Raw genomic sequence first — 11,605 nt, 5'->3', positions numbered from 1 at the left:
GGTGGAGGCGTAAAGTGGTAGGAAAAAAGGAAGCTTTAGAAAAACAAGGTTTAGTCGTGTCTATTTAGGGAGTAGCTAAGGTAACACTGTGCTTTAGCAGACAGCGTGTTGTCATTCTAAACAAGAATCCCATTCTTCTCAGATAAGTTTGTTTCTCAATTACCATGAAATTTTGATTGAAGTATTATGCATTTTTAAATTATTGATAATGTTAAAAATATTTATTTATTTGGCTAATTAAATTTAACTATATTCGATCTTACAACATGAGTGAAATACACTTTTAAATTTTTGTTAAGTTTCTCTTGACTTTTTATCAAGAGTTTCATGTTCCTACAAGAGTTTAATACCAGTCGCAGTGTCATGTAGAGATGTGTCTAAGTTTAATGCGTTAACTAAAGAAGTGCTTTTAACACTGTCAATTGTCAATAGTTTAAGAGTGTTTACAATACTTCTCTTAAAAAAGTTATTCTCCTAATTAAACATTTACATCAAATTATATTATGTTGTTATGGTTAAGTAAAAATTAAGATAAATATATGCATAAATTAATAAAAAAATGTTAGTGATACTTATTTTGCTTATTCATTAAAACTTATATACACACGCACATTGAGTTTCGAATAATTTTTGTCAATAATCCTTTGATTATGTCCTGGGACTATTCACACAAGATCATGTTCCTTTTTTAAAAAAATTTAAAGCTATTTCAAAGTTTTATGATGAAACGGAAAGTGCACTAGCCCTAAAGTTAGACTAAATTATGTGATCGATATTAGTCTATATTCAGAGCTTGATTTATCTTTTTATCTTGATACTAAAGATTTTGTGCTTTGTTTATATATATTTTTTTTATTCACAAAATTTATATTTCTTTCATGTTAAAAACATTTCCAAACATAAGTTTAATTTTCAAATATTTTTTTTTCAATATCACATTTTTAATGTCCAAACACATACTAAATAGTCTGTTGTATACAATGGTATCGATTGAGGGGGGGGGATGACGTGGAAAGGGTTGAGAACAGTAATGCTATCGGTTTCCCTTTTTGTTTTATTTGATAGCACCTATATATATGATTGATAGATCAGAAAATGAAGTGATTTTTATATTTATATATAATATTCTGCAGAATTATTATTATCCTTCCTCTCTTACGTACGTCATCATAACACTTAACAGTGCCTTTTTTTTTTTGCATGAAACTTTTCTAATTATAATCATCATTACCACCAAAGACTTTAGGCTTAAAAAATGTACAATTAGGAATATAGTTATGGTGCTTGAAATGAGACAAGTGATTGATTGTTTTTCAAATTAAGTGAACTCAAAAGGAATTTAGGAGGAGTTGTTAATTAGTTGAATAATGTAGTCTTTCTGAATGTATCATACATAAAATATTTGCCTTGCTCGAGATATTTATATATTCTATCCGTTCTATTTTTTAATTGTCATGATAAGATTTAACATAATTCGTCAGAAGTTTTTTTAACAAGGAGTGTTATTTGATCAATATATCCCTTATTAGTTCTTTAATTTTTATTTGTTTATACATATCTCTTAATTCTAGAATAATTAATGTGACGGACAAAGTTAGAAAAAGATAATTAATTTTCACCTGATGTATAAATTAACAACTATTTTGAAACAAATATTTTTAATATAATGATAACTAAAAAGAAACAGAGGAAATATATACTAGCACATGATTATGTTATGATATCAAAGTCGAGCTAGCATATAAATATACAAGTTCACATAAATTCAATTTTTTTGTTTTAATTTCTATAGATATATTAATAATAAACTTTAAATTCTTAGATTCGGTGTTGGATCGGAGATGGTCTTAGCCCATAATGTTATAGTACTACCCATACAAAGGTCTCATATTTGTTAGCACTTGTGAAATCTAGGCTTTCAAGTCATAGAATAATAAGTCAAAAGGGGGAGAAAGTAGCCTTCAATAGACATTGACATGTTCATTTCTATCCAATATTCTAAATTCTATTTTCAATGTCTGGAAAGAGCATACCTACAAGTCTTTTGACCAAGACAAATCAACAAGTAGGGTAAATATTCATAAGTATTCAATGAATATTTTAATAATAATACATATATATAGAGCATGAGTAAAAACTATTAAGTCTCGTAAACCTACAGCATATTTGTCGCCTTTTCTTTAACGTGTATATCTAACATGATTTAAGAAATTTTATATCATTAAAGTATTTTGACATATTAGTAGGTTATTTTTAAAATTTTCATGATATCAATTCTATTTTTCTTTATAATTATTTATAGTTATCTTTAACATGTATATATAATAAAATAAAAATTTAAAAATTATACCGTAAAGGCTTAACTTTTCCCAAAATTCATATCATTCGTCCGTCATATATTCATTATTATATTATCAAAGCAAAGTTGGTGATGTCCAGCCCAACGGACTCTTACAAAATAAAAATTAATTAAGTGTATAAATAGAATATAAAAATAATAATGTATCTCAAAAAATATAACGTAAATAGTTTATTCTAATGAAAACATTTTTATTTGATTTCCGCTGTGATAATGAGAAGAAAATATATTTGTTGTTGCCACCACATATGAGAAACTATAACAAAGTTTTCATTTAGCATAATTGTGCTCCATAATAAACATATCACTGTATAATTTGCTATATATATATAATTGTATAATTCGCTGACCTAAATTGTATAATTCGTTGGTCTCGCTATACATATACGATTGAATGATTCGCTGGCCTAAATTGTATAATTCGCTGGCCTATTTCGCTGCAATTGTATAATTCGCTATCCTATTTCACTGAAATTGTATAATGCGCAATTGTATAATTCGCTGCCTGTTTCGCTGCAATATTTGTATAAAATTTGCTTTGCATACAATTGAATCGAAGTAAAATATATGTATATTGTATAATTATAAGTGTATAGGAAGAAGATATATGTTTTTCTCTCGCTTTATACAAAAATAGAAACACAATTTATACACTTCTGTTGTATAAAGCGAGAGAAAATTGCATTTCACTGCAATTGTATAATTCGCAATTGTATAACTCGTTGGCCTTTTTCGCTATAGTATTTGTATAAAATTTGCATTTGTCTACAATTGAATTGAAGTAAAACGTTTGTAAATTGTATAATTAAGTGTATAGCACGAAGATATATGTTTTTGCATGTGTATATACAATTTTTTCTCGCTTTATACAAAACAGAAACACAATATATACTTATGTGTATAAAGGCGAGCAGAGGGAGAGTGGCGAGCGAGAATAAGAGAGCGGCGAACGAGATTTTTGGGAGAGAGGCGACAGACAAACTTTGGCTAACGTTTGCTATGGAACACAATTAAATCAAACCGTTGCTACTTTATTTATTTTAAATTATTAATTTACTATTATATACAATTATCCCTTTAAAGTATTATTTAGGATATTTTTTTTGAAAAAAGATGATTAATAGTGTATTCTGAATAATGTTAGGCCCCATAAAGATTTAGTTAAGAGTCATTCCTCCAAGTTTTATTTGGGCCGGTTAGGTACTTAGGTAGGTCCTTGAAAGGCTATGTCCTGCATTGGACTGGGCTTCAAAAGTTTTTAGGATATGAACGCAATGATATTTTGGTCATTCGCACAAATGTTTCTATTTTCCGGTATTTTCTAGAAAAAAATTATCGATATATATATATATATATTTTTTTTTAATTTTTATTATTCCTTATCAATTTTAAAATTTCTCATTTTTCTAGCACAACACAAAACTGGCGGATACATAATTTTAACTATTTTTTCTCCCTTTTTCGCGCCAGCGAATCTCTCCATAGTTGCCCATTAATTCATTTTTGGAATTTCGAACTCTTTTCTCCTTCCAATTAATTATTTTTAGTTATCCAAGAGGTATATCTCTTTCTATAACTTCAGCTTTGATTTTTTTTTTTTTTTTTAGTTTTTCATTATAAAAAATCATTCATACATATGAATGAAGGTCCATAATTTAATATTGGGCTTATCAATTAGTCGAAGAAGAAAGCATCATCTACTTATCGACTATGGGAAAATGCTCAAAAAGGTAGAAAAATTCAATCTAGCTCTTGTAAGGACTTTGGATTGAGATTCATGAATGAGCCCATTATTAACCATGAAAAAAAGATACAAGAGTGAATGTTGACGTCTTCTAAAGTTCTAAAGTGAATGTTAGGAAGGAGAAGTCGAAACAAATCAAATTGTTGATTTTTTGTTTTCCAAATTTTTCTTCTTTATTTTTTATGATACATACACGTTCAGATTTTTTATATATCGAGTTGTTTTTGTTTCTTAAATCAATGTATAATGCCTTCGTTTCAACATTATGACGCAATCACAATTTCATCATGTATCAAATTACTAAATTATCTTATCGCTATAGTTTGTAATACATTAACTAGATTATTTAAACTGTCTACTTAATTTTGTTTCTTAATTAATGTACAATGTCTTTGTTTCTACACTACGATACATTACAATTTTATCATGCATATTGTCTCATGTTCAAATATTAATTTTGATACATTATAATTTTATCACGCCATTATACCATGTTAAAATATTAATTTTGATACATAACTTTAATTCATTTTGATAATACAAAATTTTTACCAAATATATCATTTATCATGTATCTAGTATGAATATATATTTTCTACGTATAAGAATTAGTCAATTTAGAGGGGTTTTAAAGAGATTTAAACATGATGGTGAAGATCTTGTTTTGGGTTTGAAATTTAGTATTTGTTGAAGGGTTTTCACCATATATATATATCCAACAGTCACATAGAGCCATATTCAGCTAGTCATGGTAAATAAAAATATATATATATATATATATATATATATATATATATCTTGTGGCTCCTATGTGCTTATTAGTTGAAAATACCTTTTTCATAAATGTGGGTATTTGTCCTAATTTTCATAAATGTGGGTATTTGTGTTGAGCATAATTAGGCCTCCTGATCCTTTTTCTGGTAGGATAACCTTATCTTTTTATTGTAATGTCTCCATTTATTTCTCTACTTTAGTAGTAGCATTCACAATATATTTCTAGTATATATCTAAGACATATTTTACTTTTATTAGATATACATATATACTATTAAAAATCTTGAACGTTATTATCAAAATCTCTTGGTGACAAGAATATTTGGTATTAGTTAAGTTTTCAGTTAACAACAAACTTGTAGTAATATACTCGAAACACACGTATATATTTATTGAAAATGGTCTAGTGAATGTGTTGAATGTTTACGTTTATTTAATATTGTTTTTTTGTATATATTTTATATTTCTAGCTTCTTATATTATCGTTAATTATAACTTGATAACTGTTTCTTTTTCAATTGACAGTATAATAGGTGTTAAGACATAAATAGACAAATGTATAGATTTTTATCTAACATTTTATTGATTATATTTTGAAAACCTTTTTAATTGACTCAGGTATTACACAAAGGATTATTCTAGAAGTACTTAAAAATAGAATTAATATTTCACCTGATTGAGTTTGCTAAATAAACTATCATTTTTTATTTTGTATAATATTTCATAGCATTTTTAGTTACAAAATGAAATAGCTCTAAATCACTAATATTGTAGTGATTGTTACACTTTAGAAGACATCCAAAGTTAAGATAATGTCTTTTTTAAAGTTTATTATTTGATAATCTTATTCATTTAATCATTGAAATATATGAGAAGACATCCCAATAAAGTGAACTAGACAAATTAAGAGGTAGAAAGTAAATTACAAATTTAATTATTTAATACTTCTAATTATAATTACATTCAACTGTATTAGTAAAATTTTGAAAATATATGCTACAACAAATTGTTAAGTAAATTTCAATTAGTACAAACAATAAATACATAGTAATATATTTTTGTTGTTAAAACTATAGTAGCTCTTTTATTTTTTTTCCTTAATAAAAAATAAATAAATATTAATATTACCTGTATTAGAACCCTAATTGTACTCTTTGGCCTCCGTGTTTTGCTCTTCCCATATAAAGGAATCAAACTTCATCCATAATTAACTTATTATTAATGCAACCATAGCAATAATGTTGTTTTCCCCAGAGATTTTATACAAGAATATTCTACTACTCTGTTGTTTTGTTGATAGACCAATGCCGAATAACAACGACGATGATAATAATAATTGTAATAGTAATAGTGGTGAAGATGAATTGCAGGAAGTAGGTAGCAATCGTCCGGCATGTGCTTCGTGTAAGCATCAAAGAAAAAAGTGTATGTCAGGGGACTGTGTTATGTGGCGCCACTTTCCAGCTAGCAAGATGGATGAATTTCTTGGAGTTCACAAGGTTTTTGGTATATCTAATGTTACAAAAAAGATTAAGAGTTTTGATGATGTTGCTCAACAGGATGAATCCATCAAGTCCTTCTTGTGGGAAGCAAAGTTGTGGCAGGTAACTACACGCACATTCATGATTTGAAGTTTACACGCACATTCATGATTTGAAGTTTACCTTTAATTAAGGTTATGTTATATAAGACTCAATTAATTTAGAGCTGTTTTTAAAAAACTTTAACTTGATGATTTATTTCAATTCTGAAGTTTTTGTTTTGAATTTGAAATTTAGTGTTTGTTGAAACTTTAGTGGGTTTTTACCATATCGATATATCCAGGTTTAGTGGATTTATATATCACATGTTCACCGAGAATAAAATAATATCTCCCGCTAGAAAACCTCAATATATTAAAATAATGTCTCCCGCTAGAAAACCTCAATGTATTAGATGGAGAATTTGTGAGACAGCACCTTCAGATTGAACAGAATTTGCGAGACATAACTATTATGTTAACACTAAAATAACTTCGACAATAAATAGTTGCCGATAAAAATACATATTTAGCTGCAAATTGTTAATTAATTGCAGCTGATTTTTCTCTCGAATGTTTGTCTTTTGTATATTTGTCGAGGTTTGAGCTTCCAAATGACACCTCTCCATGACAGGAAGATCCAGTTCACGGGCCATTAGGGGAATACAAGAAGTTGGAGAAACAACTTATGGAGGAACAAAGGAACAAACAACTTCAAATAGTTCAATTCCCTCATGTACCCCAGGTTCCAATAATAACAACATCAGAGAGTACAACTAGGTACGTCCCCCCTTTGGCAATAGATCAAGATCATAGAGAAAATGGTGCAAATTGTAATCGACAAGACTATAACATGCTGAACTCAAGTGTACCGAATTATGCTAATCATTTGCAATGGCATGGACAAGGAGTAGAAACTCAAGGAATTACTAATAATGGTTCTAATTTGATCAATATTGGTTTTGGCAACGATATGTTTGGATATGGTAATTTACCATATCGACCAATCGAACAAATTCGAAATGGTTATATCCCAATGGTTCATCGTCAAGCTACTTACAATAACGGTGGACATGTTCAATTACATGAACAAAGATTTCCATACAACAGTGTTGATTTGGGGGTTGAAAGAAGAAGAAAGGACCAAAGTGATCAATTTGTGCATCCAAATTTTAATGGTAGACATGTACGAGGAAGGGGAATTGGGTCAATTGGCCCAATGATTAGACATAGTCCAATTATATCAAATTGTAGTTCTGGTTCTACTGTTGACTCGATTATTGTTAATGCTGTGAGGACAATGGCGAATCATAGTGTTAATGGAAGACATGTCGAAGATGGAAGAAATCAAAGAGCACAAGGTTTTGCAACAGTTCTTCAAGACTTCACTAACTATAACCACAATGATTTACCAGGTAAATCTTTTATAAGTTACAAAGTTATATAGACCATCAAATTATTTTTGCCTGGCCCAATCGGTTTTAGATTGGATTGGCTCTTGACCCGATTATTGTCTTTTACTCGTCCAAATTTGATCCTAATTGCCACTTCTAGTAGTAGGTAACATACTTATTTTAAAATTTTAGATTGTACATTTAATTTAAATATGGTTTACCTCTACATATATTTTGATGACCTGAATGGTGTATGAAGATTTACTTTTTTTTTCTGAATTTTTCATCGCCGAGTAATACAAGTACTAGACTTGAAATTTTCAAGGTTATGATGCCTCTAATGTTTTAATTTTTAACCATAACGTATATCTAATAATCATTTTTTTTTCTTCTCTATATTTGAAGGTGAACATAAGCAACGAGATATGGATAATAGAGATCATTCAACCTCCAAATAGAACATTTTTAACATTATTTCTAAGGTAGTTGCAAATGATATAAGGTAGAAAAGGTGGTAATTACAGACTCCTCCTCCATCATTCATTTGTAAGTTCTCCTAAAAGTCCTATCTTCTCATATTATATTATCCTAAATTTCATCTTTTTCAATATATTTTATTTTTTAGTAAATAAGTATTTTATTATCAAAGAAAAGTTTACCGTTCCAAAAAAAAATAGAAAGAAATTATTCTGACTAGATCAAATATTAGTTAATTTCATTTTGAGACAGCCTTTAAAATATAGATATTAAATTATTCTCTTCATTAACATATCGATACTTTGTCGAAAAACAATTTGATTCCTCTCTTATCATATAATGATAATGCAGCCGGTTAAGGATATATTGTTGTTGTAGCACTATCTTGCTCAGAACTGTGTATACCAAGTCAAATAATTTTCAAATATACATGTCTCTTTTTTAAAAGTTAAATATATTTGCACCTACTTTTTGCACAAATAAATGTGGGCACATTAGTTTGGCGACCATGTGTGATGTGTCGTGCCTTTGGGGTTCATAGTTTGGCACAGTAGTTTGTCGCAGCCAAAGACTGTTGCTTTTAATAAAATTCTTATCATATAGTATAATATCATTTCAAAAAAATTACGTGAAAATAAGATTGTTTTTCGTGTAAATTACTCACTCGATCTTATTTATCTTTTTAGGCTGTTTCAAAATGAATATTCAATATTTTTTTTAGTAACTTTTAAATTTTTCACATAACATGTTTAAAATCATAAAATTAAAAGCATTAATATATATTTACATATCTTTAATTTATGACTATATATTTAAAAAAAAATCTTTTTTAAATTTATTTTAAATTAAAATAACAAATTAAAACAGATAAAGTAATAACAATTATCATTGTATATAGATGAACAAATGAGTCGATGTTTGATCCTATTCCTAGTCAAGCAAATAGAAGTCTAAATTAGCACTTTTTGTTTTTAATTTATTGATGATTCATGAACCTTGTTTGTTAAATTCTAGACTATATATTAAAGTCAATTGTAAAACAAAATGTCTTGGAAAATTAGATCCTTTTATTGGCCCACCAAATAGACCTAGGAAACCCTTACGAACCCAGTGAAGTCACATCGCTGTGGAGTCTCTAGAACGTCAAATGTGAGTCATCTTGCTCATCCTTTTGTCGAAATTTCTTCTATTGGGTCAAATAAGAAATATGTGCCATTCTAATCGCATTAAATTGTAAATATTCCCTTTTTGCTATTAAGAGTGATTCAAAAATAATATAATAGTAATTATTCAAAATTGCATAGTGAGCTAATAAGACGGTTACAAGATAAGATGTTTTTTTGAAAACCTCGAACAACTTTATTGGTGCCTATACTTCGTTTCTTTTTATAAATTTAAAGCAAAAAATTATTTATATGATGTCAATTGACCAAACACATGGATGACCTGGATCTAATTTCTTCGAAGAGCATTATCTCATCTTGTTTATTTGGAGTACTATCTTTTCTTATCTCACTGAATGCCTACAAACTAAGCATAATTTTATTCTTCTGAAGATTAGCTTACTCATAAAACACTCGTATCATTTTGAGCTATATGTAATCGAAAACGATGTTTTTGTCACTAATATTTACTTCAAAAAGGCGTCTTTTACGAATAATAAATTCCCTTTATTTTAATGGTGATCAAATTACGTTCAATTTTTTTTAATAAAAGACATTAATATTCTTATTGTACATGTACACAATTAACTAAACTTTGAAATATCAACGCAAACAAGGGGTAATTAATTAAACCATGTCACATCCCATCAAGACACCAACCATATAATATAAATTGAAAAAGACGTGCACAATTTTTCACTTGTTTCCTTATACTTTCCTCTTTCTCCACGAGATAAATAAAATTCATAAAAAAACCCCACAATTAAACGATTACTTTTCTAGTATTCCTTTATGTTAAATACCTCATTAAACTAAACATTTTCCCCCAACAAATTAACCAAAATCCCCTCTAATTAAAGCTATGGTTCCAACTCCTCAAAGTGATTTACCTCTTAATGAGAATGACTCACAAGAGATGGTATTATATGAAGTTCTTAATGAAGCTAATGCTCTAAACATTCCTTATTTACCCCAAAGAAATCAATTGCTCCCTAGAAATAATATTCTTCGTCCATCACAGTGCATAGGCAAGAAATACAGAGGAGTACGACGTCGTCCGTGGGGGAAATACGCTGCGGAAATTCGCGATTCGGCTAGACATGGTGCGAGAGTATGGCTAGGTACGTTTGAAACTGCTGAAGAAGCTGCGTTAGCTTATGACAGAGCGGCTTTTAGAATGCGAGGTGCTAAGGCACTACTTAATTTTCCATCTGAAATAGTGACCGCCTCTGTTTCAGTAGACAAATTGAGTTTGTGCTCAAATAGTTACACTACGAATAATAATTCAAATTCAAGTTTAAATGAAGTTTCAATTGGATCTAATGATGTATTTGAATCAAGAATTTCGAATCAAGATATTAAAACAGAGCTGTGCATGGAGAATTTCTTGGCGCTCTAAGCGAATAATGTGTTGACACGTAGGAAATATTTCTATTTATGTACGAATCAACTGAACTACTAAAATTTCGTTGATGTACTTATATTATGTGCTTGCCTCTTCTCTTATTTTCCTTTTGGAATTGTTTGCAGCGACGCACGCTATAATCTTATGTAAAAAGATTGCTTAGGATACTTTAGTAGTATGTTTATAAGTTGTAATATACACCTTCTATTTTCTAATTTTTTTTCTTTCTCAAAAAATTCAAACTGACGGAATGTTATATGTATACCCAACTCTTTTTTGCGGTTTGATGATAATTTGATAAATTACTTTACTCCTGATAAATAAAAGGATTTTTTTTAAAAATCTGATTATATAATTATTAAGTATAAAAAAATAAGGATATATAAACAAATAAGTGATTAAAGTTAGACCAGTTGAATTACATCTTGTTTGTCAATTGACCTGCTCATTTTTATCTAAAAGCAAACATTGAGCAACAAAACAAGCCATAGTTGAACTGGTTTAATTTTAAAATTATTTTCACTAATTTGTTTAATTACCGAATCAAATAGAAATCGAATCGGTCTTTTATTATAATCAACGTATCGTAACCGGCCAAGCACCTCACAATTCCAAAGTCCCGTCTGTAATGATAAAAACATCAGATTTATATTAACTGAGTCCGGAGCTGAAAGGGCAATTTTTTTCTTTCAAAAAATATAAATGGCATATTAATTTTATTAACCAAAAAAGCAAAATTTTTTTTGTCTTCTGACAATTATTAACGCCGT

General features: G+C 28.6%; 2 protein-coding genes across 2 annotated transcripts; both read left to right on the top strand.

The window, feature by feature from the left end:
- The first annotated feature begins 7,084 nt into the window (after window positions 1–7,084).
- On the top strand, window positions 7,085–8,248 carry LOC114076116. The gene is made up of 2 exons (XM_027914676.1): window positions 7,085–7,811; window positions 8,196–8,248. Exons 1-2 carry the CDS (start codon window positions 7,085–7,087, stop codon window positions 8,246–8,248), a joined length of 780 nt encoding a protein of 259 aa, XP_027770477.1.
- A 1,940-nt stretch (window positions 8,249–10,188) lies between these two features.
- Window positions 10,189–11,050, top strand: LOC107010464 (pathogenesis-related genes transcriptional activator PTI5). The gene has a single exon (XM_015209750.2). The coding sequence runs from the start codon at window positions 10,293–10,295 to the stop codon at window positions 10,827–10,829; it is 537 nt and encodes a 178-aa protein (XP_015065236.1). The 5' UTR covers window positions 10,189–10,292; the 3' UTR covers window positions 10,830–11,050.
- The last annotated feature ends 555 nt before the right edge of the window (window positions 11,051–11,605 follow it).

The sequence above is a fragment of the Solanum pennellii genome, chromosome 2, assembly GCF_001406875.1.
Source record: "Solanum pennellii chromosome 2, SPENNV200".
Taxonomy (NCBI): Eukaryota; Viridiplantae; Streptophyta; class Magnoliopsida; order Solanales; family Solanaceae; genus Solanum; species Solanum pennellii.
Note: the sequence above shows the minus strand (reverse complement) of the source record. Positions and strands in the feature narration are given on the sequence as shown.

Coding starts and splice junctions, on each gene's coding strand:
- LOC107010464 (XM_015209750.2), top strand. CDS start 10,293: ATGGTTCCAACTCCTCAAAGTGATTTACCTCTTAATGAGAATGACTCA.
- LOC114076116 (XM_027914676.1), top strand. CDS start 7,085: ATGGAGGAACAAAGGAACAAACAACTTCAAATAGTTCAATTCCCTCAT. Junction 7,812..8,195: donor TAACCACAATGATTTACCAG/GTAAATCTTTTA, acceptor CTATATTTGAAG/GTGAACATAAGCAACGAGAT.